The following is a 27,887-nucleotide window of genomic DNA, read 5'->3' as shown; positions in this document are numbered from 1 at the left end:
TCTAGTTAAACCAAACATTTCAAACATGGTGCAATAGTACGATTTCACTCACAATCGAGAAATGGATTTGCGATTGATGGATTTTGGTAATATAAAAAACATTGAAGATATGTCGATATAACCTTTTTTGCATTACAATTTCGAATCAAAAGTTTTAGCATTTTCATCTCAAAAAGTTCACATACGAAAATATGTATAGAAAATTGAATGGAACAGGAATGCTTAATTTCCGCTCATCCTTTTTACAACAGTTGCTTTGTAGAGCTTCAATATAGTCCATCACTTTTAAATTCCTGCCGATTGTTGGCTAGGCAAAAGGATGAAGAAGTACTAAATATATATGGGTATAACCCAATGATGGTGAACTGTACAGTTAGGTTTCCATGCCAATGACTAGTGCGACTGAAGTATGCTTTGTGCACACTGATGAAAACACTTTGAACATACTTATTTTTTAATTTAAGATTTAAGTGTTTGAGCATGATGATTTTTACGACTATTCATGAAAAATGCAAGTGTCTGAAGTCTGAGAAACGAAAAGGAACAATGCAGTCTTTTATAGTACAAACACGAAAAGTCTCGTGAACTTTTTAGGACTGAAATTAAGCTAAATGAAATAAAGAAACTGATAACTGGGGAGTGATGGTTGTGACCAAGCTTTCCCTTAACAGAAAATGCTTGCATCATTTGACATCAAATAGAAGCCGCCTCCCCTTCAAGCCGCAATCTCTTTGAACATTTTTCTTGTTCCGGAGAACTAGAGTTTAATACGCGGCTCTCTCTCGCCTCCACAGGACACCTCTTGTAAGGCTTAAAACCTGTTCTGTTGGTCTTTGGCTTCCCTTGGTCATGACTAAAGGTCAGCAGTCCTTTGTGGTTTTCCTCTTTTGATTTGTTGTTTCTCTCTACAACTTGTTCGTTGGAGCAAGATTCCCAAGTGTTGCTGTTGAGGTCCAACTGTGTCGTGTCATTGCTCTCCGCTGCATTTTGCCTATTATCCTCTACGGTGAAGCCTTTTAATTCTTGCCTCATACCATTCAAAAATTGTGGTGGTGAAAAGCTCTGAGGCAATCTATCTCTTGAGAAAAGTGCTTGAAATGCCAGGCGCCCCTACACAACATATCGCAATAATTCAACAAATGATAGTTAATTGATTCAATAGTCATTGTAGGAAAGGAGAGAAGTCAAGCAATTACCCCCTCAGAGACTTCCTTCCATGAATCATTCAAGTTGCCAAGAATTCGATTGCGGCGGTTACCAGATTCACTGGCAGCACGACTTACATCAGGTTCCTTGTCTTCTTCTTTTCCGTCATCATTCTTTACCAAAGCATCAGTCTCAATATCACTACCCGAAGGCGTGTTGGAACCACAAGATGAACGATCCACCTGCTTTTTGCTCTTCCCCTTGCTTGTGTCCTTTTCATCGCTTGCAGCAGGGACGTTTTCATCATTGTTGGCTACCACTTCTGAATCCACTTTTGCATTAGAAGTGTTGCCAGAACCAGATGAAGAAGTAGCAGGAGATTTGGATGCTGATTGCTGCTGCAGCTGCAAAGCTTCAGAGAGTTCCTGTTTAGGCTCCTGAACTGGTGATCCAGGATGTTGAAAACTGTTCTCTTCCCTTTCTTCGTTAGCAGTTGGAGTTTGGCCAAAATTAGCTAAGGGAGCAGTCGTTGAAGCAGGTGGAAAAGAGAAGCCGGTATGTAGCGGAGCACATAATGGAAACATCCCATGTGCTGCCCACCAAGCAGTAGCAGCTGCTACGGTGGCTGCAGCAATGGCTGTCACGCTAGGAACTGGATTATTCATTGGTCTAGGTGGAAAACCTCCACTGTTGCCTGGAGCCGAATTGACTGGATTTTCTATATTTGCACAGGGTGGCCAAAATGAAGCTGCAAAACTTGCTGCAGCATGAGCAGCGGGATTCTGGAGGAGAGCAGAAACAATCATACTTGAAAAAGTTGAGGACATCTGCTGAAATGAAGAGTACTCTTCTTGATTGTTAGGGAGTGGATTAAATGGAGGATGGAAACATGGAAACATTTGGTGATTAGAGGATCTTGACGTGCTAGTTTGGCTTTCTACTGTAGCAGAAGCTGTTGGATTACTGATTAATGCAGGTTGGCTGGGGATCCCCATTTGATGAAATACAGGTTCTTGATATGATACATCTGAAGAAAGACCCTGACTGCATGATGCCAGACTTCCTTCAAGAATCTGAATAGGAGCATGCCTGGGAAATGTTTTAGCTGCAATTGTTTCATTTTCTGGCATAGATCAACATGATCAGATTCTTGTTTTGAGCATTAACGGTTTTCCCTATGCTGGATGAGCTGATATCAGAAACTTACCTGAATTATTCTGAACCATCACCACACCATCAGGTTTGTCGGTCTTATGATCCCTGTTATGTCCATCAGCAGCATTAAATTCACTAGTTTCATTGTTGACGAGTGGTTTCTTCGTCGGCACAAACTCCTTAAAGTCGGATAAATTTCTAGCTGATCCAACTGCAGTAGCAGGTTTTTTGCTGAAAGCTGCTCGCAGGGCAGATGGTGCTTCTTGAAAAAGTGACAAGGCTTCAGTACACTTATCGCTTCCATCCGTTTCTTCAGGGTTTGGTTCCTCGACATCACCAACAGGTTTCTGAAGATTAACAATAATTTCTAGTACGCTACGCGACACATATAAATATAGAACTAGCATATCATGACAGAAGAGATTCGGATTAAGCAAACCTCAAGAAGTTGCTCTTTTGCTAAATCCATAACATGGTCTACAGTAGGAGCAGGATCTTTTGCTCGGACCTGCGTATTTGGGGAACTTATAGCATCAGTCTTCCGAGGATAAGGATTGCTTGGTTTCCTTTTAGGGCGTGGAGGAGGAATTTCTATGTCAATTGCTTGCCCTATAGGGACACCTTTAACTTGCGCCTCCTTTTCCAACTGAAAGCATAGTACAAACAACAGTTCAACAAAAGACCATTTCACAATAGAAATTCGGAAGGCAATGAGAAAATTTGTATCTCTCAAGTCACTTTAAAAAGAGTAAATATCTCAGATCTGTTTCAGGATGTCAAAATCTAATACTCCCTCCAATGCTTTTCACTCGACCCATTTCTCATTACGTGTTTATCGATGCACTAATTTGGCCTTTAATATCTTTAGTTGTGCATAACAAAAAAACATAAAAAAATGATATTGATAAATTTTACATTGAAACAAATCAAATAAAATCTCTATAGATTAAGAATAAAATATAAACTAAAAGTGAACGATGAATAGTGAGAAATGAGAAATGGGACAAATAAGTAGAACGGGAGGGAGTATTTTTACTTAGATGTTTCACTAAAACCAAAAAAATTTAAAAGCAAGACCTTATCTTGAGACCGAAAGATCAGAAATTTTAAGTAATTGCTACAACTTAGGGCTTGATGATTTCAGGCACACATGACCACAAGTGAAACCCTTTTAAGAAACCTCGAGCGAAGCAAAAAGACCATGAAACTTTAAAATGAAAGCAAACGTTCCCTTTGCACAACAAATATGGTGTAGCCAAATATGGGTAGAACAGAAAAGATATACACTTATTTAGCATGACAAAAGAATTTAACAAGTTTTTAAACATGAAATTAGAATCACTTTGACATCTTTGCCACAATTCAATATTTTCAAATTATGAGGCAAGTTGGAGCACTTAGAAAATTTTAATAAAACAAAAATCTGAACACATCTAAGGTATACTATATATGTTCTCAATCTCACCTACTATAGACACTGAACCCAAAAAATTCCACCCTACATAGTGAACAGAAACAAGATGATCATGCTTTGAACAGAAACTACACCAGATTGACCATGTGGGTGAAGAGCATTATGCATGCTAATATTGCTCCAACTCAAATGATACAAGATTTTATTAGTATTTGTATTATCCAAATCTGATTTAGTGAATGCATTGCACAACACAAAAGTAGAATAAGATGACCCAACATGAATGAACCGTCATTTTTACCAGTCATCTCTGGTGGAGTTTTGCCAAAATGAAAAAAGGGGACTGGTTTGACCAAGCTAAAATAGCTCAGCCAAACCAGCCCCCTTCATAATATGTAATGGAGGTAAGTTCTATAGAGTTCAACATTCAAAAAATCACATCAAATTTCATAAATTCTCAACACTGAGGGACTAAATTATTAAGCAGCACAGGCTTAGCTACCTAGAAACTCGAAACTAACACCCGAACCTTCCAATGGCGGACTGCCGGGCAGGAAAGTATATCTCTCCCTTCTCAGTTGGGCTTGTTATATATCTGGGTCAAAAATCCACCAGCTTAGATTTTCAGACACCAACCATCCAATTTTAAGAAATAGAAATGACAACTTAACAGCCAGCTAGTTCAGAAACTGTCTAAAAAAGAATGAATATAGAGAAAATTGAATTTGGAAACTAGCAAAATATTAGCTTACCATCAAAACGCAACAGTGTCCTTGTTTAGAATTCAGATTCATGCCCATTTTATGTAATGGCTTATTCTTCAAATATTAAGCACCATGCACTCAGTAACACAGTATATGAAATAGTCAATTTTATGCATAAAGCAACTATCAGCGACCTCTCCCATGCAAATAAGTTCGATTGAGTAACTCAAAACCAAATTTGTGTTTAAACTAAACAATCTGTTGACAGATAGAATAGCACAGCTGAAGGAAAAGGAGAAAAAAAAAGAAACTATCAAAAAGAAGGAAAGGCAGAAACCTCAAGATCAACCATCCACATCTTATAAGCTGTTACAGCTAATGTTTTACAAATCCTCCATCATCTTATTCAGCACTAGTCCATAACTAATCATAATTTGAAAGCATTCCTATGCCATAGAAGTACAAGATTTTCCTTACCCAAAAGAATTTCCAATCACAGACATCCTTTATGATTAAGTAAGTGACAGCCTCTGTAGACCATATATTTCAAATATGCAAAGGGCCTCAAATTACCGAGTATGTAATTTTCTCTCTTTAACCAGTTGTCTAACAATAAAGCAAGTGGAACACAACCATTTGATTTCTCATAGGTATATGTAATGGCAACCTATAGCTCCATCAATTAAAAACTCGTCAGCCAAAAGCCCATAAATAATTCCCCATGCAAAAATGATTTGTCGGACTCATCCTCTACAGCTCTTTGCAATTCAAAATAATTAGCAAATTTTTCAAAATTAGAAGCCTACCATATCTCATAGCCATAAGAGTTAAGACACTGGAAAAAGCTTTCATCACTCTTCAATCTTCATTACCGCAAACTATCAAATATGTGTACTAGCGATGCTTAGAAAAATGCAAAGCAATAGAAACAGGAAATTGCAGTATATTGCTTGTGATGAAAAAAAAAAGCAAACAAATAAGTAGTGTTTGTTATCTATCCCGTCTTTCACTTCTACAGTGTCGATAGATTTCTTTCATGTCTCCAAGAATTATGTCAACTGTCAAAACAAAGCTATTCAAGCAATAATTGCCATGAATGCTAATATTGGCACTATTTAAGACAGTCCAAAACACTGACTGGTCAGACTCTAGTGTGTATTAAATCAAATATAGAAGTTCAAGAGGATTAATACATTAAAAGATTAAAACTGAAGAAGTGATTTTTGAAAATTTGCAAATGAGCACAAATGCACTTCCTGATACCCAATACATATTAACATATGAGCACAAAATGCAGAAAGGAGTAACTAAAAATGGAAAGTACAAGACACTTATTGCTTATATAAATGATCCTTAATATCTCAACTCAGTATCCTCAATGTCAACAATTTCATTAGATCTGTCTATCCCACAGCATTCATAGTGTGTCAAAGTCCCAAAGCTGTTCTTTGGTTCTGCTGCCTGCAGAAGCTCCTCCTCAAGTTGATGACAACAAAAAATTTCACTTCAATCATTTTCAAGCAAGAAAGACATCAGGGACATAAGCTGCCGACCCACATTATACAACAACAATGTCAATGTCAATGCCAAAGCCTTAAAACCAACGATATGGGATCACTTCATGAACCACAACAAAAGTCAGCGAGGGAAGTCATTGCTAACAAAGATAATTTCACCCTATCTAATACTAAGAATAATATCCAACATAAATCTATATCTAACACATTCCCGATGATCAACATATAAATTTTCCTCCTCAATTCACTCTTATCTTTATCATATGCTCGTCCCAATCCCACTTTTCATTTCACTCTTTACTCCTGTTGTTATTTTACTCCTGTTGTTTAGGTACTCTTCGGCCTTCTTTTTCAGCTTCCTCCAAGTTTCAACATTTTACTCTTCTAACTAGTGCATTTTTCAGTCTTCTATGTACAATAACCAAACCAATAAAGACAATTTCATCTCATTTTGTCTTCAATATTACGAATCCAAGGCCCTTTCTTATGTCTTCGTTATGAATTCTATTCATTAGTGTATGTCAACTCACCATCTTAATATACACATTATGGCTACCACCATCTTCCAGCAATAACCTTTTCAAAAATCCTAACATTTTGGCCTATAGTAATGTAGGTTTAATGGTGGTCTAGTCAAAATTTCTCCTTCAACATACATCACATAATATTTCAATCACATCTCTCCATTTGACCCATCCGCAACAAAGTATGCTTAACATCTGGAATTCTGGATCAACAACTCCTTTCTTGTTAAAAAATTGAGCCAATATACTTGAAACACACACCTAAAGGGAGCCCTATGCTCACCCAATTTATTGCTCCCTAAAAAATCGATTGATTTTTTTTGTAACACCTTTAGTTTCCTAGCTATTGGGGTTGTAGTTCATTGACTCAAATCTTTGCTAAAGAAACATGCACTTACTTGATGTCCATCTAGTATCCTTATCAGTTCAAGTAATCTCCATCTAACGAAAGAAAGCAAGAAAGGATGAAAGAGAGAAAGACATAGTTTAAGAGAGTCTACTTTCCAAACAAAGAAAACTTAATAGGAAGAGACTTGTAAAAAAATTCATCTCTTTATGAGTATATTCGGAGGTCCTCACAAAACTGACAATGGAAAAGATACAAGTTAATCGAAAGGAAAAAAAATTGAAATCATTCACAAATCATAGCTCAAATGTTCAGATCAAACCATGAATATTTTTGGCATTTCTTGCACTTCTTACAAACTCCAAAAATGCACTATTTTACTTTACACATTTATTTTGCTAACATATATTTTAACATCTGAGATTTAGAAGGGCAAAAATTATGTGATGCGCCTCGTCCATAACCTTGTTCCATGAAGCTTGCTCACCAAGGTAATATTGTTGTGGGCTAGATGGCGTCAACACATATCCTTTAGCAACCCTTTATGATCTTAGAGTAGATTGTACTAAAGTTCAATCTTGCTATCTGAATACAAAGAACATGAGTTTATTTATCAAAAATGATGTACTTCATCTTCAATTCAAATCTCAAAATATTAAAAACTATTAGAAAATTGGGGTTGAAGGCATCCTCTATTTAGAGAGTCAAAATTCCTTCAGAATAGAAGTCTTTCAATTCCTATGAAAGAATCTAGCATACGATCATTATATTAGTTTTCATAATTTGCGTCTAATATTCTAGTAAAAGCTTTCCCTTACTTCATCGTGTTTCTCCAAGTTGACTTTTCAAGAAGATAACACAAAGTGAAGCACTACAAAAAACAATGTCAAAGCCTTAATCTCAAAAGATTGGTGTAGGCAACATGAACAAATTGATCAATTTCAATGGTCGTTCACATGATTTCTCTTCCTCCATTCAAATCCTTTATCCAATTGTGTTCTCCAGATTATCTTCGGTCTTTCTTGCCTTCTTTATAAATCCCCCAAATTCCAATTTTTATCCTTCTTACTGGTTCACAAATAACCCGTCGTTGCAATTACCCCATTTGCAGTCTCATTCACTAAAATAATTTTGCGTGCAAAAAACATGCACCAAAGTACGTCTCATTGTAACGATCAAGTTTTATTCATTCAAAACCCCTGCCAAAAAAGTGAAGGCCAATTTTGAATGAAAAATTCGATATTGCTCCTCCACAAATACTAACATTTGTCTTCATTTTTCAATATATATCTTACACTACATTAATTTGTTCCTAAGAACACTCTTCTTTGTCATCATCCACCAATGTACTTCTCTTAGAATCTTGTTATATGCCTTTAACAAATCAATTAAAACGTGCAAGTTTGTTTTTCTAGCTCCATGGTACTCCATCAGTTGTTCATCAGATGAATGGATTCTATTGTAGATCTCCTACGCTACATCTCCTCATAAGTATTTCCATCACTTTTTCTTTTAACTTTATAGAATGGCACATGAGTTTTACTCCTCGATAGTTGGAGAAATCTTATATATATAGGATTTGAATCATGTGAGAACTTTGAAAGTGGTGAAAATTGAAAATAGATGTACATACAAGCTTGAAAAGTGTACATATTCGTTTGGCAATTTTTTAAATAATTGGGCATTTACTAAAATGTTTATATGCATGCTTTAAAGGTATACATTTGGGTGACAATTCTGCCAATAGCACGAACTTTTTCCTCCGAAATAATATGTTCAACCTTTAAGACAGTATGTAAAACTTTTGCGACAACATGTATATCTCAATTTGGTTTCAAGTTTTCACCACTTTAGTTGCTTTCACCTGATCGTGTCACTATATATATGTGTATATATGTATATGTATATATGAGTGTGAATATATGTGTATGTAGGGCTTTGCAAAAATATTCAATCCGAATTATCCGGTATTCAATTTTAAAAATCGAATAGTTTATCCGATTTTTTAAAAATAAATTCAAATCAAATATTCAGTTTTCAAACCGAATGCCAGATTCAGATCCGGATCCAAAATGACATAATTGCGAGTATATTCATTGAGTTGGTTTAAACGATGGAGACAAGAGGTGCAGTCACAAGGGTCTAAATTAAGTTGGAGTAAACGGAGTACATGAAGTGTAATTAGCACAAAGGAGATATGTAAAGACACTTTAAATTTGGAAGAAAAAGAACTTGCTCCAGGTAGACTGTTAGCAAGGACGCACTAGCCTTATCCAACAATCGATCCTTCACCCTTCAAAGACAATCCGAATACTTAAGTTATTTGATCTTAAATCTTTAATTAAGCTTTAGTTTGTAATGTTTTAGTTAGGAACTTCTAAATTAATGTAACTTAAATTTTAATCAAGTATTTTAGGAGAGTTGTGTGCGTTCTCCACAAGTTATTTGTCCTAGGAATGCATGGCACACGTCTAAGAAAGAAGAGTCAAAGCAATAAGCTACAAGAACTAGTCCATGTGCAACATCCAAGGAGTGGCGCCACTTAGCTCAAGCCAAAGAAGAAAATTGATTGATAATCATGGAAAGAGTTGGTTGGAGTCATGGGATCATGGAACAATATGCAACCAACTATCACTTGCTCTAGAACCATCCATGAACCGGCCATGCCTAACATGAACTGTCAATTGGTCCACTCTTGCAAAAATAACCAACCACTTGTTCGTAAACCTCCAACTACTTAGATGCGAAAATCATGTTTGGAAATTACTATGTCATCATGGTAGAGATGGAAGATATTTGGTCATGGGAGGAGGTTTTATGCATCATGAGAATTAAGGAGAAGAGTAGTTATTAATAGTGGGAAGTTGTAACCAGTTTTTGGAGCCAAAACCGTGCATTTTTTATAGTATTTTAGGAGTTTATTTTATGCTTTATTTCCTATAAACAGTAAGCTTGTGTTTCATTTTAAAGGTTGTTGTATTCAAGATAAAAGTTCTTATGCTTGGTGTAACTTGGCGATTGCACTTGTGCTTTAAAAGCCTCTCTACTTGCTAATGGAATTTGGTGAGTTTTGAGTTTTGCCAACTTCTATCCTCATTTAATTAATCGTTTGAAAATTCAGTCAAAAAAATCACAAAAATCCTTCCTTTCCATTCGACATTTCAACCCTTTTTCTTTAAATTAATTGTCCTTAATTGTTCGCTTATAAAACCCCCTAGGGTTTAGGCAGTCTAACAACATAGAGGCTTCAAATACCTTGGGTGTGATACCCCGAGTTGAACTTTAAAAAGCGTTGATAGACTACCCATATTAACAAGATGTATCTTCTTTTCAAGGGAGCTTATTTGCTAAGAACTCCATAGTTAAGTGTGCTAAGTGGGGAGCAATCTTAGGATGGGTGACCTCCTGAGAAGTTTCCTCGGGTGCGTACGAGTGAGGTCAATGTGCACTGAAAGGACTTGTGTTGGTCTGTGGGATCAGTCTACAACCTCCATAGGTAGTCACCGGCAATCCGATGGGGTCGAGGTGTTACAAATAGTATCAGAGTAACCACGTGACCGTGGATGATTCTTTTTTAGTGCACCTAGCAGGGAAAAGGATCTTGAAACTAAGGTGCAACGAGGATGTTGCATTCCTAAATGGGGGTTAATGTGATACCCTAATTAAAAAAAATTGATACACTACCCATATTAACAAGATGCACCTTCTTTTCAAGGGAGCCCATTTGCTAAGAACTCCACCGTTAAGCATCCTTAGTGGGGAGAAATCTTAGGATAGGCGACCTCTTGAGAAGTCTCGGATTCGTACGAGTGAGATCAAAGCGCGCCGAAAGTACTTGTGTTGGTTTGTAGAGCCGATCTACAGCCTCCATGGGTAGTCACTGGAGGTCCGATAGAGCCAGGGTGTTACATTGGGTTCAAAATTTAGAGTAATGGAGATATCCAACAAAATGTAACCCATAATTAAGTGTAGGTGGCAAAACCGAAGAGTAGCTAATGTGATATTATGTGATGCAGCCATACATGTGTGCCCATTAAGCTAAAGGGCATGTTTTATTTAACAACCATCAGACATCACTACTAAATAGATCTGCTTGTTGAGCTTTTTAGAATGTACTCTCTTCAGTCCTAAGCAAATGCAACACTTGTGCTTTTTACACTATTTATAGTTTAACCTTGTCTCAAGTTTTCTCACTAATATGTAAATAAATTATATTAAAGTGAAATCTTGTTAGCTTTGCCTAAAAAATATAGCATTCAAACATCAACTTTTTATATTTTCTAGGTGCACGTATTTAAGATGATAATTATGGTGAATGGGCTATGATCTTTGGTGAAGAACAAGCAACAAACAAAGCACAAAGAACATTAAAAACAGAGCACAACAACAATGAACCAAAAAACACAAGATTTATGAGGTATCTATGGATACTTCCCCATCAAAAAAAGCTTACTTTCATTAATATACTGAACAATACATCAATGACAACTCTCACGACCTTTGAGAACAACCTCTCAAAGTAAAGATTGAACCTTTGATGTCAATCTCTCTCCAATACACTAATACAAGTAGATTGAAAACTCTTGGCTAAAACCCTAGTTGATTCTAAGTATTAGGCTCTCTTAGTGTTCTAAGTATGTTCTAAAACCTCTTTATATAGTCTCATAACATATTAGAAACCCTAAGACAAAAGGGCTTAAAGCCCAAACAAAACCGCAACAAAAAAAAACTAACGAGTTGGCATGTTGCTGGCTGCTCGAGCGAGCCAGGCCACTCGACCCGGTCGATCGTGAGTTCAGCATTTTCAGATCTTCGACCCATCTGCTGCCTTGGACGAGCATTGGCTTCCTTGGTCTATGCCTAGTTCACGGCACAACTTGGACCCTTCCTTTTGCATTCCCTTGCCTTCATCAAGGCACACCACATTTACTTTGATCACTTCATCAAGTGATCCAAACTTCAATCCTCCATAACCCGTGACACTCACATCTTCACTCTTAAAAGTGCAAGATAGGGCATGAGCAACAAATGAGCAAAACCATCACCAATATCATGGGAATTGGCTTTTGATTCAACAATCCTCCTCTTAAGACCAATTCCCTTACCATCATCAAATGTTACCTTCTCGGGTGACTTGCAATCATTAATGTGGCCTAGGCAACCACTTTCAACTTGTAGCACATACAAGTTGCTCTCACTCCTTCTCCCTCTTGTGAGCATCATGCTCCCATTAATGACCTTCAACAAGCCCCCATTAGCTTTGGAGGTGCATCCTTTAGACTCCAATCTACCAAGAGAGATGAGGTTCCTCTCAAGCTTGGGAACATACCTCACATCACCTAGTCTTCTCTTGACATCATCATGTGTCACAATGACAACTTCACCAATACTTTTTGCCTTCACCCTCTCATGATTTAGCAAAGTGACAAGGCCTCCATCAACATAGCTAAGCTTAGCAAACTTCTCTTTTTCACAACAAATATGAAATGAGGATTGGAAGAAGCACACCATCATAAGTCATCATCATCAACAAAGCCTAGAGCGGCATCTCCGATACTTTCACCATCTCTTCTTCCAATCTTTCAACAAACTTCCGATACTTGATGTCTTCCTTCATCTCCTTGCACATCATTTGAATGTGCCCTTTCTTCTTGCAATAGAAACACTCCTTGTTACTATAGTTATTTCCCCTTTAGAGTTCCCCATAGCTTGATAACCCTTCTCTTTTGCTCTTCCTCAAGAACTCACCAAATAGTGCCTTACTATTCCCCTTATTATCCTCCCCATCATGTCTCTCCATGAACCTATCATTCTCCCTCAACGCTGCCAATGCTTAATCGTGTGTGATAGATTCCCTCCCAAGGAGTAAAGTTTGAACTATATTCTTATAGCTCTTAGGAAGTGAAGCCAAGAGTAGTAGGGCTTTCTCTTCATCAAAAAGCTTTTCATCGGCATTTGACAATTGGCACACCAGAATGTGTTGATATGGTGTTGCATACTTGTATCATCCTCCTTCATGAGTTGATACAACTCCCATCTCAAGCAAAGCTTGTTGGTAAGAGACTTCGAAGCATACACTGCTTGAAGTTTCTCAAAAAACATACCGGGGTCGGTCTCCTTCAAGTAATTGTACTTGATTTCGGGTGCAATGGCAAGCCTAATGATGCTCACCGCCTTCTTCTTCATGGCCACCCACTTTCCCTTATCCATTGACGTTCGCTTGCTTCTCTCAAGTGCATCATGAATCCCTTGTTGCACCAACATGTCTTTAACAATGCTTCTCCACGCCGAAAAATTCATCCTTCCATCAAACAATGGAATTTGAAACTTTGCACCATCACCCATCTTGTTTCTTCACCTAAATCCAAACTTTCACCAACAAAACAACCCAAAGAATCTCACCTAAAGCTCTGATACCAATTGTTGTGAATGGGCTATGATGTTTGGCGAAGAACACGCAACAAACTAAAGCACAAAGAACACTAAAATAGAAACACAACAATGAACCAAAAACATAAGATCTATGAGGTATCTATGGATACCTCCCCCTCAAACAAAGCCTACTTTTATTAATATACTCAAAAATACATCAATGAAAACTCTCACAACCTTTGAAAACAACCTTTCGAAGTAAAGATTGAACATTTGATGTCAATCTCTCAAATGTACTAATACAAGTAGAACGAACTTTCTTGGCTAAAACCATAGTTGATTCCAAGTATTAGGCTCTCCTAGTGTTCTAAGTATGTTCTTAGACCCATTTATATAGTCTTATTAACATATCAGAAACCCTAAAGACAAAAGAGCTTAAAGCCCAAGCAAAATCGCAACAGAAAATAGAAACTGACGAGTTAGCGTGCTGTTGGCCGCTCGGGCAAGCCAGGCCACTCGACGCGGTAGAGCGTGAGTTCAGCCTCTTCTAATCTTCCACCTATTTTCTGCCTTGGACAAGCATTGACCTCCTTGGTCTTTTCCTCGTTCAAGGCACAACTTGGACCCCTCCTTTTGCATTCCCTTGCCTTCGTCAAGGCACACCAAAAATCATCTGCTTTGATCACTTCATCAAGTGATCCAAATTTCAATCCTCCATAACCCATGACACTCACATCTTCACTCTCAAAAGTACAAGATAGGGCATGAGCAACCAAGTGATCAAAACCATCACCAATCTCATAGAAATTGGATCTCGATTCAACAATAATGATTAAAAGTATTGCATTGGTTACATGAAACCTAAATGTTGCATTCGAATGAGATAAGAGGAAGTATCATAGTAGGAGGATGAGAGTAATGGAAATGCAAATACTCCAATGAATGATCTAATATACTTTGAGAAAAAGAATTTAAAACGAAAATATAATAAAAGGGATTAAGAGTCAAAAATATTGAGAAATCCATGAAAGAGAATAAGATAGTTTGGACATGTGTGAGACGAGGGTATTAACAAACCGGTAAGAAGGATAGAAAGTTGGAACTCGAGAGACTTAAGAAGAGGGCAGAGAAGACCAAAGATGACTTAAAGAGGGCGAGTGTGGGAAAGGATATGAAATAGTTTAGAATTACAAGTTTGGATGGTAGAAAATCGAAATGAATGGAGAAGAACAACCATGTGAACGACTATTAGAAATGATTTACATGTGGAGCACCTCAATCTTGTGGGATTAAGGCTTTAGCATTGATGTTGAAACTAAGCTGAAAATATAAAATGGAATGTCGATTAGCATGTTTAGCTCAACAACCTTGACCGCATACAAGACAAAGTCTCTGACAAGTAAGGAAAACTAAAAATTCATGTGCTACATCAAGACTCTCGATTATTGTACAAAGTCACGTCCAATGACATACTATAAGGAACCATGAACACATATAGCATTAACAAAGTTAAGACATGCTCAACCAAGTATCAAAGACTGAAAACGAGAAATGGAAAATGTTGCAAAACCTTAATCTCCTTGGATGGGCAGCAACATGAACCAAACTACCTCTGCTATTCACCCACAAATGTTATAATGCTATAAAAAATTATATCTAAAGTTATACCCCTCTTGCATCCATTTCATAGTTCACTTTATTTCCATCTCTTCACTTTCCTTAGGGACTTATCATGTGGTCAATGAGAAAATGTCCAACATATGATCGATTTTCTCTAATCTTAATCGACATCCCCAATATCTTTCAACCTCTTAGAAAAAAGGTTAATTTGGAATTTCATCATTCAAAATGTTCACAAGTTCACCTTTTATACAACAATGCTCTAACTTCTTAATGATTCTTCTTTAAGGCCCAAGAGATCCATTAATAATAATAAAATTGGTCTATTAATTACGTTGTAAATCTCCATGCTGCATAGGAATGCTATAATGACATACTAAATAGTACTAAATAAAAGTCATGCTACTAAGAAATAGGTCCTCAAATTATTCAAACCATATTTGCAGTGATTTTGCGACAATACCCTAGTATACGGCTATAGCTACAAAGCTATAAACAAAGCTATAAACAGAAGACAAGAATTTGTTTATAGAATACAAAAGTGCATCAAGAAAAATTTATAGGGATTGTATATCATTCAATGCATGAACAAACAGGCCTCATCAAGTAAAGCACAATGATGAACACTTCATACATGATATGAAGCATGGTCCCCTAAACAAGATGGGTTCTAGAAAAGATCATTTTTGTAACTTTCGAGGTAAGGCGGAGTTTCCTACAGAAGTAGGATAAACATAAGGCATTGGTTATATACTTAGTGAAACTTAGTTATATGACCATAATCTTCACCAATTGTAAACTATATGTGTTGACTCCTGATTTTTATTGTAAACGAAGTTTGAGCAAATATAACGTTTGTTATCATCTATGGCTTCGTATAATGAAGAGAAATTGTAACATGATAGTAAGGTCACTGATAACAATGCATATGTAATCTTGTGGTAGATAACAGCTACTATGTATAGGATAGTGGTATCTCGATATTACATCAAGTCTTGAATGCATATATAATTGAAGGAAATCCAACTATTAACATTACTTCAGTGTCTTTTTTCATATGAGGTTTTTAGGTATAGTGTACATTTGACATAGTTTAGTTCGAAACAACCTCAACTACATTACTTCATGAAGTATATATTACAATTTCTAAAAATATATATTTCCACTAATTAATCAATTATTCTCTCTAATTTTGTTTAAAATGCAAAGACATTTCATTGTCCTCTAAACATTTGTTAATGCATGAATACTTGTAGCAAGTAAGTAGAGATGTATCATTTTCGAATGTAATTACATTCTATATATAATAACAACAAAATTGATGCTCGAATCATATGCATTTCTTATAGATGTGAACTAGCAAATGTTTGCTATTCAATCAAAAAGACCTTTTTGTTATTACAAGGGAAAGTTTGCATACATATGATCCTCCCAAATCCCTATTTAGGAGCTAGCCTGGATGAAAGCTATGACATTAGGGTAATGGAACATTGTAAAGCATTGAACATATAATTAGAAAATTATGAGTTAATCTTTCTTTGTCTTATTGATTTTAGAGGGTTCACAATGGATATCATCCCTTGTCACTTAAGCAAATGATTCCAGAAGATATAAAAAAAAACACATGTCAGCTTACCAAGTCAAATCATGTTGAAATCATTCTAAAGGAAACAAATTCTTATCATCGATCATGGGTTTAAAGGTCTTTTGCCGAATATTAATTTGATGGAACCGAGCTATCTTTTCAATTTGATGAACACATGAAGAAAAATATCGTTGTATCATGTGTTCTAGACAAAATACTTTAAGCACTCTAATATGTAGCATATATTAAAGAAAAAGAAACATGACAGTCACTAAATAGGCATCCATTTTGAGAATATGCATGTCCACATACTAACAAGAGTACATATAAATTTAAGAAATTCATGAGATGAGAGATACCGATGGACCTTTGAAAAGAATTTCTGTGCATGGCTTCTTATCTGGACAGCGGTCTTTGTTCCAATATGTTCTGCACATCAGCAAAATAATAAACAGCAAAGAGGAAAAGGAGTAGCTCTTCAAGTAAGACAAGTATAAAATTAACGCATTATGAGCCTGTTTGGCGCGAGGTAGAGAACAAAACTGAATGGATATGTTACAAATTGGTCACAATTCCACTGTTAGGCTTAATCGAGTTTAGTTTCATTCAAAGTTGAAACGATGTAGTATCTCTCTTAAACCCTCAAAATTTCCTCATTCCTACACCAATCAATAGCTTGGATATTGAAGGTTTAGTCAAAAGAGGAAAACCATTGGATATAGAAATATAGTATCTACTATAAATGGTTTTGATTTGAGCCAAACAACAGAAACTGTCTAAACAATTTTTATCCAATTGCACTCCAGTAATATGCTCAAAATTTTCATTTGTGAGCACGCCAAACGGACTGATATGCTCTTGAGTAACAACAAAGTCATGAAATCTGAACTTAAATTTTATGCTACGACACCACCTCTCCCTTAACTTGATTTTCTACTTCGTGAAAATTTTCAAATTTGATTTCTTATAGCCTAAGTTTAAAAGATCTCACTATTCACTAACTGTCCCATACTTCTCATACGTAAAGAAAAAACAAGATCTTTCAATAGGGCTTAATTTAACACAAATCTCAGAATAACAAAACTCTACAGTAAATAATAGCTATATATTTCAACACAAAAATTTTTAAAGTGCATGTTCAAGACAAAGTAAGACCTTCAATTCGTTGCCAAGCTCGTCCATATAATTTCAAGGCTTCGAGAAACCTATTATGCTCCTCCTCTGTCCATCGCTCTCGTTGCTTCGTGATCGTGTAAGGTTTTCTAGTCTTCAACATCCCAACAAAATTTGTTTAGCACAACACAAGTATTTTTTTCTCTCAATCCAAATCCTATACCCCTTCTAATCCAAAATACAAGTTATTTTAGCCAATTTCTTTTGTACTAATCAATTTCTGTTTGATCCACAACACAAGTCCTTCTACAATATCAATTAAATTATATGTCAGTTCATAAAATCAGTATAACATCACCCAATTTCGAATCCTTCATATTTAACAAAACCAGCTAAAATGATTTATACTTGGATCGAAGGGTGTACATACCACAACTAAATCAATTAGCTTAAGCGAATACACATGTAAATAAGAAAGGTTCAGCTCCATCACCTTAACAATTAGTTCTTCACCGGAAGAATAATTGTCCATTAAACGGACAACAGCAAGCAGAGCACTGCCGCTTCAAAATCTCTCTGATAACAACCAATTGATACAAAATCCTCCGTTCATCTTACCCAAAATCAAATACTAATTACAGCAAATACACAAACTGAGCTGAATACCTGAGTAAGTAAGCTACTACTGCACAAGCACAAACAAATAACAAACAAAAACAAAATATATTCAAAGATAATCCGCCTTTTTTCTATCTCACCACTAAAAATCACATAAACACATTAATTTTTCCTCCTTTTTCAGCGATTTTCCTTAAAAAAAATTCTCACCAATTCACAGAACCTCACCAAATTATCTTTGTCATCGTGCACACCTGAAAAATCAAATCTATTCACTTATTCAAAAAAAATAAAATTACAAACCCTAAATAAAAAATTGAAAAATCGAAATTACCTTTTGAAGACTCCATAAGTACAAAAATAATCTCAAAAATATACTCTAAAGTTCAACTACTAAGTTCACCCCATGGATTCAAGGATAAAAGAAATATGAATTTCTGGAACAAATTTGATGATAAATTTACAAATCTAGTAAAAACTAACAAGAAAAAAGTATATATATAGTGACCTAACGAGGAGTAAAAATGGCGGTTCCAATAGGAGAGAGAAAGACGACACACGATCAATTGAAGAAAAAAAAATGGAAGAACGAAGAAGAAGAAAAAAATGGAGCAAGAGAAACCAGGAGTTAATGAGATCGAATAAGAGCCACGAATAATTCCTGTGGATTTGATTGAATTAATGTGAAAAATAAAAAGAAAAAATAAAAATTTGAAGGACGAGAATAGTGAAGTTGTAAGATGATGACAAGTGGAAAATTTTAGTGGTTGATGTTGAGTCCTACCAGTGCACTTTTTGGATTTCTTTTTTTAAAAAAAGTGAATTATTCTCTGCCACAAACTCGGAGAACACTGAGTTAAGCTGAGTCAATGAAAAAGCGAGTTACACGGAGGCAAGTGGGGTCCATGTTAGTTCAATGTTTAATTTTATGGAAAAAAATATGGCATTGATTTGAGTGACGTGGAAAAGAGTATGCTACGTGGCGTATTCAGAATTGATTATGCCATCTTGGGTTTTCTTCTGGCTGTTGATAATTCTAGAGAAAGTGAGAAAAAGAGTGTACTTTTTTTACACAGGTATAATTTGCTTGGTGGATATGGCTCCAACGTTTTGGTGGCTCTTCTTGTTTTCCTACGTAGCTGCCTCCCTGGTAAAAAATTATTTTTTTTTCCGGTAACCATAATTTACCAATGGTAAATAAAAGATGATACTCGCTATATATATGTTTTCAGAATGGAACTCCTCTTACATAAATGAAAAAAGTCTTAAATTAGTACTTTTTCGTTTGCACTACTTGTGATTAATTTTTAATTTATAAGTTAAAACATAGTCAGGTGAGATATTGGTTGATTCGTCTTGACGCAAAGATTATTAATATTAAATTTTTATTATATATAATTAAAGATATTTAAAATTACATTAGTGCATTTGATCGTGTAAAAAATCAAACGTTACAAGTATTTTTGGAACGGATAAAGTATATTTATTTCTGACTTTGTTTCCTATGGTATTGGGCTATTGGCGTATTGTTATTACTTGACTTCAAAAATAATACTATCTCTGTTTTCATTTATTCTTTCCAATTAATTTTTGCATATTCTAATGTAAACTTAAAAGTAAAATAATTTTAATTGTGAGCTTTTAAAAATTCTAAAAAATAATATTAAAAAAGTATATGTTAAGACGAATCTATCAAGATCTCACATGAATATGTTTTTTCAATAGATCGATAAGAAAATATAGTTAAAATTTGACACTAAAATTCATAAATTATATTTGAGAAAAACATATAAAAATATAGGAGTAACATTGAATATAATTTAAATGATGTAAATTGATTTTAAGAATTTCAACATAACAAATTTATATTCAAATGTTGAATGAACTGTAGATAAATTTATAATAGATTAAAGTTCATAACAAAAATATTAAATACCAAGAAAGATTAATTTTTATGCTTTTTCATCTCACATAAGTGTCTCTTTAGCTCTTACACAAATTTCAAGAACAAAATGGTGAACAAATTTTTAGGGCATTGTTATATATTGTCACCCTTTTTATTTTATTGTCACCTCCCTAATGAAATTACAAATTTGCCCCTGCATTTAAAACCTGTTTAACAAATGTAAATCGCACTTAATAACACTATTATCACTTTAAAAACATTAAATTTAAAGTTTAAACGTAATCTCAAACATTTTTATCGCGACCCTATATATATATTGAATTTTCAAACGCACCCTTGTATGATGTACGAATTCAAACACGGTACTATTTCTCTAAACCTCTCTAAAAACGTTCTTCGATTTTAAACACGCTGTTAGTTGGAATCGATTTACTATGGCTAACGAAAGCGACTATGAATCGGATCCAGTATGTACTTTAATCGATTTGAATCGGTATATTTTTTTAAAAAAAAAAGGAAGTCGCAAAAACTGGGCGAGTGAACCGTGGTTGAGTCGCACAAAACGTGCGAGTGGACCACGGTTCAGTCGCACGATTTGTGCGACTCCACCATGTGTCTGCTCGCGGGTTTTGTGCGACTTTTTTTTTATTATTTACATTATTATTTAAATTACTATACGTCATAGTAAATTATTATTATTAATATTATTATATTATTATTTTTATTATTAATATTATTTGTATTATTATTATTATTATTGTTATTATTATTATTATTATTATTATTATTATTATTAGTAGTAGTAGTAGTATTATTATTATTATTATTATTATTATTATTATTATTATTAATTTTTGTTATTATTATTATTATTATTATTATTATTATTATTATTATTATTATTATTATTATTATTATTATTATTATTATTATTAATGTAAGTAATTTATATTATTAACATTACTATTATTTTGTTATTATTTATTTAAAGAATTTATAATTATATGTTATTATTATTATTATTTTCTTATTATTTAATATTAATTTTTTTTATTATTATTACAATTATTTTATTATATTTTTTGTATTTTTATTATTTTAATATTAATTATTTAAGTAAACTATAATTTTTAATTAATATTAATTTGTATTACTAAGATTTTAATATTAATTATTAAAGTAATTTATAATTTTTATATATTATTGAATGTTTTTATTATTAATGTTTGTATGTATAATTTTTTAATGGCCTAATGTATGGTTTGTTTCATATTTCAAATTTGCAGGACTTTGAAAACTTAGGAGACAACGTAGATTACTCCGGTAGATTTGTTACGGATAGGGAATTTGATTCCTTAGATGAATTACATAGTTGGGCCGATGCGATAGCAATAACAATTGGTTTTCAATTTACACGTGCTTGTTATAAATAAAAAGAAGGACGTCTAGAGTTAGTGTGTATTTAAGATGTCACCGCTTTGGTAATATTAGGGATGATTTACATAATCTAGATAATGTTGCCCCACCTGTAACTAAAAGTAGAAGTTGTGAGTGTAAATTTTTGATTGTAGCAAGTAATCCACCTAGAAAGGGAAGACCAACCACAAGCAAAACCCGTAGAAGAAATAAAAGCGCATTTGAATATAGCATATCATCTTCTCGTGGTCGAGGGTCTAGATCTTCATCCCACGGGAGATCTAGTGGTCGAGAAATGCAATCCTCAATTGGAATTAAGTTTAGTTTCAACTTATCCGGTACATGACTTTCCTTTCTGTTATATAAATTAGTTTGTTACAACTTAATCTTACTAACCTTATTTTCAATAATTGCAGATGATCCAGGAGGTCGTGATTTTTCACTGTTTTCATGGCCTAATCACATCCCGCACATTCTTCCTCCTTACTTGTTTGATTGGATTGATGTCTTAGGTGATGGTAACTGTGGATTTAGAGCTATTTCCGCCACAGAGTTGGGAGGCAAGGAGGCATGGCCTCTTTTAAGACGTGCTATGTGTATGGAAATGCAAATGAACAGAGAACAATACCTAAGTTTGTATCTATTGTAGGAGTTGTTAGACGATGCTATATTCAGAATTGGTTCACACGGCAATGGACCTACTCCTTACATTCACTGGATGGCTGCACCGATGGCATTGTACTCTGCAGCAACGTTTCTTAATGTTGGCATTGCTTATTATGGTTCTGCTGACGGTAATTCGCTGTATAACTGTGGATTTAGAGCTATTGCCGCCACAGAGTTGGGAGGCAAGGAGACATGGCCTCTTTTAAGACGTGCTATGTGTATGGAAATGCAAATGAACAGAGACCAATACCTAAGTTTGTATCTATTGTAGGAGTTGTTAGACGATGCTATATTCAGAATTGGTTCACACGGCAATGGACCTACTCCTTACATTCACTGGATGGATGCACCGATGGCATTGTACTCTGAAGCAACGTTTCTTAATGTTGGCATTGCTTATTATGGTTCTGCTGACGGTAATTCGCTGTACAACTGTTTGGTTCTTCCGTTAAGGAAAGCATCGGGCGTGCATAGTATAAATAAAGTTATACATATATGTTGGGTGAATGGAAATCATTTTGTTCAACTATTAATGAACGACGATTCATCTCCACTGCCGCCAGTCCATCAACGTTGGAGAGAAACAGTTTACAATTTTTCCATACATACAGAAACACATTTTACTAGTAGGATTATACTTTGGAATAAACTATATAGGCCACGACCACTACAATGTAATAACACCGCTGAAGATGCTGTAAATTTAGATAGTCATAGTGTAACGTGATGTGTAAATCATTATTCAGTTTTACTATAGAAATTGTAGATGAGATTCAATTTGTAGATAGCCCATAGTTATACTATTGTGTACGTCATTACTATAGAAATTGTAGATGAAATTCAATATGTATAATAATGTTGTAAACTAATAAAAGTATTGATGTAAACATGTATTAAATTTAATGTAAAAAGCGTTGATGTAAATAAATAAACGCATTAATGTAAATTAGTTAAGTACAAACTATGAAGGGCCATGCCCCTTAAAAGCTTGTCATTCGGCAAATAAATCTTTAACATCATTAAGGTATACATCTAAAGCATGTTTTTCCCGGGAGGTCATTTCCGCAACAGGAGGGTGTCTCGCCAATAGAGCGACTTGACTCGGCCATTCATTCAGAAACTAAAAAAAAAAAAGAAAAAGGGTGTGAATAAGATATTAAACAGCATCTAAATTACACAACGACATAATAGAAAACAAATAAATTCAAAAAACTAACGTATCTCAATCTGCTTTCAGCTGGACCAAAACCGGCACTTGGTCCTTCGCCGCGGACGATGTATGGGTGGGAGCACACTCTGAACCAGTCAACGTAACTAGGATCAGCCTCTGATGGAACAGATGCCCGACGAAGTGCCTGATCACTAAGGCAGGCACTATAAAGGAACCTACTCCATGCCTCCAAGTACACAGGCGGAGAAGCAAAGGTCACGGAGTAGGTACCGTGTGCCGATCGTATAGCCTGGGCTGGTCTCAGAGGAGGGGGAGAATAGCCTGCACAAAGCCGACCTGTCGCACTGTCCTCTCCGTCAAATACACCTCGACGATATCAAAGCAAGTGATACCCCCAATGAAGGTGGTGCGTGGGTACTCATTCAGCAATGCCCTTGGAGAAGTCATGTACGGAGTCCATTCCACCTGCATACAAGCCAAGTTAACATATAAAAATAATCTAAAATTAAAATAACATGCATAAGAAAGTGTGATGTGATGTACAATACCTGAGTCTCCGTCATGGAGTCCAGTATACTCCTGCAGTCCCTCAGCCTGTTGATCTCACGACCTGGCTTGGGCGTGGACCACATCTCCGCCCTAGTCTTATTAGGCACATCTGCTCGGCGAGGATGAGGGCGGAAGGCGGAAAAGTACTCGTAGATCCATGTCTGGAGCAATGTGAGGCAACCCGCAATGGTCTTGCAACCAGCCCTAGATGCCATTCCCAGTTGGCGATACATGTAGGCCAGCGTCACCGCACCCCAGGCGATCTCATCCTGATCGACGTTGACGACAAGTATCGGGTGAGGTCGCATGCCGGTTCTGGTCTTATCCACCAGCAGGGTAGAGCCGACAATAGCCATGTAGTAGGCTGTCGACTGGGTATCCATAGCCTGGAACCGATGACACAACTGCATCACTTCAGCAACGTTGACGCAGCCGCTGGTGAATATCCCTTTCTGTCGTAGCTCGGACATGGGCTCCCCAAACAGATTAGTAATACCGTTCTGCCACTCCCCCTCAGAAGGCTCAGCCGGTAGAGAACCTTCAATACCTATGCAAAATATGCGTTGCACCTCGTGCAACATAATCGTCATCTCCCCCCATGGCATGTGGAAGGTGTTCGTATCCGGCTACCACCTCTCCACGAAGGTCGATATCAAAGCACAGTCGATGTGCTGGTGCATGACGTACGATAGCCGACCGAGGGGAGTAGCAGGTAGAACATCGTAAAGCGCATCGGTCCCGCAGTCCGATGATCCCCTCCAATGGCTTCTTTCTACTACGGCATTCCAGAACCGGAGACGTACGCTTAGAGCCGTCAAAAATAACTTTAGCTATGTGCCTGCCATAACTGGGTATCAGGCGCTTATCTGTGGGCCCCCCGGGCTGGGGCGATGTGACCAACCAGTCCGTTCCAGCGGACTCCTCCGTGGCGGCTCATTATCAATGAGACTATGTCCGGCACGCTCAGATGCCCCTGAAGAACTAGGGCTGGCATGTGCGAATCTCCCGTCGGGCCCCCGGACAACAGTCCAGTCCGCTGGGCGAAGATCAGGACCTTGGAACTGAACATCATCAGCATCATTATCATCACTAAAAACCCCCCAACTACTCTGGAGTCTGCTAGCTTGGTCATCAAAACGAGTACGCACTTGGTTCAGCGTACTCGACCGTTGAGCCTCACTGTGTCTGGCAGCCTCTTCCTGCCTAGCCCTCCTAGTAGAACCCGTCACCGTTCTACTAGGAGAGTTATTTGAAATGAATAATTTATGACTAATATTAGAGCTAAATATGATAACTCAATTGTCAAGATACAACCCACTATGCGTGTATGAGTTTCATTTAGATTGTCTATGTATACAAATCTAAATTATTAAAACTGATTAGCAATTCTGATTATGTATAGTTTTGATTGACTTGTTTAATTGTTCTTGTTCCAACTCTTAAGGAATCCCTAATTTTCGATTAATGAAAAAAATATTTTTCATAATTGATTAAATCTTTGATTAAAATAAAGTAAAACAATAAATAAGTTATTTTTACGACATTGATTTTAAAATATGTAGACACAATAATTTATTTATTACTTCCTTCTATTCGTTTTACTTGTTCAATTTATATTTGTCACTATTCACCAATCTCTTTCAATTGGGCCCTCAAAATAACGAAGCTCTGAGTCATTGTTCATGCTGCTCATGTGGTTGAGTCGGCCCTGGTTTTTGCTTATTGGTAGATCAATAAATAGGTAGTATGGGACGGACAAAAGACCTTATTAGGAATTTAGATAGGTAAGGGAACGAATACCTTACAATGTAACCTAGCAAATGCAAAAAGCTGCTAGACATGAAATGCTCGATGAAGGTCGGTGATATAATTGCCAAAATCGATACGATGTTAAGAACTTTGATGAATGATAATAATAACAATGAACTAAACAAATGATTGATAATGTAAAACTTGCAAAGAGACACAAATATTTAAGGAGGTTCACCCAATGATAGCTAAGTCCTCCGCCGTGTGTAGTTTCTTGTTTATATTATATCAAAGAAGTATAAAACACTCTTACAAATGAAGTATTACAATTGAGTAAGAGATAAAATCAAAAGGCTATGTGTTTGGCTTAGGGGTTGTGTTTGATGTAACTTATGTGTGTATGAGAGTTCTCTATTTATTAGAGATATCACACTAAGTAGCATTAAGTACATTAAAATTATGAATAAAAATGATAATGAAACAGCCCCAAGTACTTAAAGAGTCAAAAAACAGCATCCTAGGAGCATGAGAGACTTCGCTCGACCAAGACAGGGGCTCGCTCGATCGAGTCAAAAAAGATTCTGGTTGCATTCTGTATGCTCGCTCGACCGACCCTAAAGCTCGCTCGTCCGAGCGAGCTGGTCGAGCGGCACTTCAGAGAGCTTATGACAGCATTGCTCGACTTGCATAGTGGAGCATCTTGAATTAAACCTTTGCACTTCTTTATTAAGTCCCATAACTCCTATGATTAACTCACACTTCATTACCTCATTAATCCATACTTTTAATCACCATCATAAACCATAATCATCATCATAAACCATAATCATCAAGACTCAACTTAATACACCCACATTAACACACTCTTGGATTCCATCCTAAAAGTCACACATGAATGCACACATTAATTATGCACTCAAGCCACACCATTCATGACACTATTCATAACAGTCGGGCATCTATATTGTCATTTCTGGCAGATGCTGCGATAATGTAATTCTACACTTAGGGTATGTTTGGACTAGGTGTAAATATTTACGAGGGCGAAAAAAATCAAAGTGAAATTTGATTGTTGTAGTGGTGGAAAAATGGTTACAAAGTGATGAAAAATAAATGAAGCTCTCAATTTTGTGGGGTAAGTATTTATCCTAGGGGAGGGTGGGGGAATGTATTACCTCCATAATTAGGGAAATCATCTTCTTTTCTATCATTATTATTATTTCATACTCATTTTACCTTCTTCACAACTATCTCAACTACTTTAAATCCATCTCAATTTGCCTTCATTTCATTATTTTTAAAACTTGAACTTAGAATCAGGGCCCGCCTTGAGATATTAGGGGTCCGGGGCGGAAAATAATTTATGGGCCCTAACTATATCATTCCTTGATTCCATATTACTTGCAATTGATAAAGTCATTTGTTCAAATAACATATCGTTGTTCGATAGGACTAAAATAAAACGAATGATATATAAAACATAGATAGAAAATTTTAAATCTATAATGTTGGTAAGTAAAAATAAAGTATGCACCAATACATAATATAAAATTAAACAAAAAGAAAATATTAAACATTTACAGATTTAGGGGACTTATTCACCCAACTAAACCCACAAGAATATTAAAAATATTATAATTGTGGATAATCTATTGCATGCGTGTTGTTTTTTCTCTTATTAACAGTCATTTTTCGGTTTATTATTAAACAATGAAGTGTTAGCACTAATACAAAGCTAGCTTGATGGCAAAGCAATAGCCCTCTATACACAACATCTTGTGTTCGAGTCTTGTCAGTGTTAATGGAGTAATTTTTTTGGTGGGCCCTGGTTGTATGCCCAGCTTGCTCTTGCCCAGGGCCGACACTACTTAGAATAATGCTATCAGGTACCAATTATATTATCAACTTAAGCAACACATTTATTAACATATTTAGATATATAACTTTTTAAATTCTATAAGTTGACAATATTGAACAAGACTTCATTCGCTCCTGGCAACATTAACACATCTATTAAGTATGGATATCCTTTACCAGTTTCCCGATGTCAAGAATCTAATTGGTACCTCGCAAATTAAATATGTCTAGTTATACGTCCTCCATAACTAGTTAGGAATGACAATTATGAAATAAAAGAATATAATTCTTCCGTTTCAAAATACTTGGAACGCTTGCTTTTTCACGTAGTCCAATGCTCTAATTTGATTTTTAATATCTATAATTATGTATAATAAAAAAAATAAAAATTTAAAAATTTAATATTAATAATCTTTGCATCGATACGAATAAAATAAGATCCCGCTTGACTATATTTTT

General features: G+C 35.7%; 2 protein-coding genes across 4 annotated transcripts; both read right to left on the bottom strand.

Moving 5' to 3' along the window:
• Nucleotides 1–436: 436 nt before the first annotated feature.
• LOC130809953 (protein LATE ELONGATED HYPOCOTYL-like) lies at nucleotides 437–18,779 on the bottom strand. Of its 3 annotated transcripts, none has more exons than XM_057675827.1 (10): nucleotides 18,449–18,779; nucleotides 18,325–18,368; nucleotides 18,163–18,181; nucleotides 17,990–18,072; nucleotides 17,539–17,650; nucleotides 16,751–16,812; nucleotides 2,741–2,947; nucleotides 2,354–2,648; nucleotides 1,197–2,269; nucleotides 437–1,110 (listed from the first exon to the last, which is right to left on the bottom strand). In XM_057675827.1, the coding sequence occupies exons 4-10, from the start codon at nucleotides 18,026–18,028 to the stop codon at nucleotides 694–696; spliced, it is 2,205 nt and encodes a 734-aa protein (XP_057531810.1). In that variant the 5' UTR covers nucleotides 18,029–18,072; nucleotides 18,163–18,181; nucleotides 18,325–18,368; nucleotides 18,449–18,779; the 3' UTR covers nucleotides 437–693. The 3 variants fall into 3 exon arrangements, with proteins under 3 accessions (XP_057531810.1, XP_057531811.1, XP_057531812.1); XM_057675828.1 differs by having other exon boundaries at nucleotides 18,343–18,368; XM_057675829.1 differs by having other exon boundaries at nucleotides 17,539–17,802; nucleotides 17,990–18,368.
• A 4,376-nt stretch (nucleotides 18,780–23,155) lies between these two features.
• On the bottom strand, nucleotides 23,156–27,110 carry LOC130809952 (protein MAINTENANCE OF MERISTEMS-like). The gene is made up of 2 exons (XM_057675825.1): nucleotides 23,822–27,110; nucleotides 23,156–23,738 (listed from the first exon to the last, which is right to left on the bottom strand). Exons 1-2 carry the CDS (start codon nucleotides 24,425–24,427, stop codon nucleotides 23,574–23,576), a joined length of 771 nt encoding a protein of 256 aa, XP_057531808.1. The 5' UTR covers nucleotides 24,428–27,110; the 3' UTR covers nucleotides 23,156–23,573.
• Between the last annotated feature and the right edge of the window lie 777 nt (nucleotides 27,111–27,887).

The sequence above is a fragment of the Amaranthus tricolor genome, chromosome 4, assembly GCF_026212465.1.
Source record: "Amaranthus tricolor cultivar Red isolate AtriRed21 chromosome 4, ASM2621246v1, whole genome shotgun sequence".
In the NCBI taxonomy this organism is placed as follows: Eukaryota; Viridiplantae; Streptophyta; class Magnoliopsida; order Caryophyllales; family Amaranthaceae; genus Amaranthus; species Amaranthus tricolor.
Note: the sequence above shows the minus strand (reverse complement) of the source record. Positions and strands in the feature narration are given on the sequence as shown.

Excerpts from the sequence above, each read along its gene's own strand:
- LOC130809953 (XM_057675827.1), bottom strand. The coding sequence starts at position 18,028 with ATGGACAATTATTCTTCCGGTGAAGAACTAATTGTTAAG. Across the intron at positions 16,813-17,538 it reads AGCTTGGCAACGAATTGAAG|AACATATTGGAACAAAGACC; the intron begins GTCTTACTTTGT and ends GCTGATGTGCAG. Across the intron at positions 2,270-2,353 it reads GATGGTTCAGAATAATTCAG|AAAATGAAACAATTGCAGCT; the intron begins GTAAGTTTCTGA and ends GATCTATGCCAG.
- LOC130809952 (XM_057675825.1), bottom strand. The coding sequence starts at position 24,427 with ATGCCATGGGGGGAGATGACGATTATGTTGCACGAGGTGCAACGCATA. Across the intron at positions 23,739-23,821 it reads ACTCCATGACGGAGACTCAG|GTGGAATGGACTCCGTACAT; the intron begins GTATTGTACATC and ends GCTTGTATGCAG.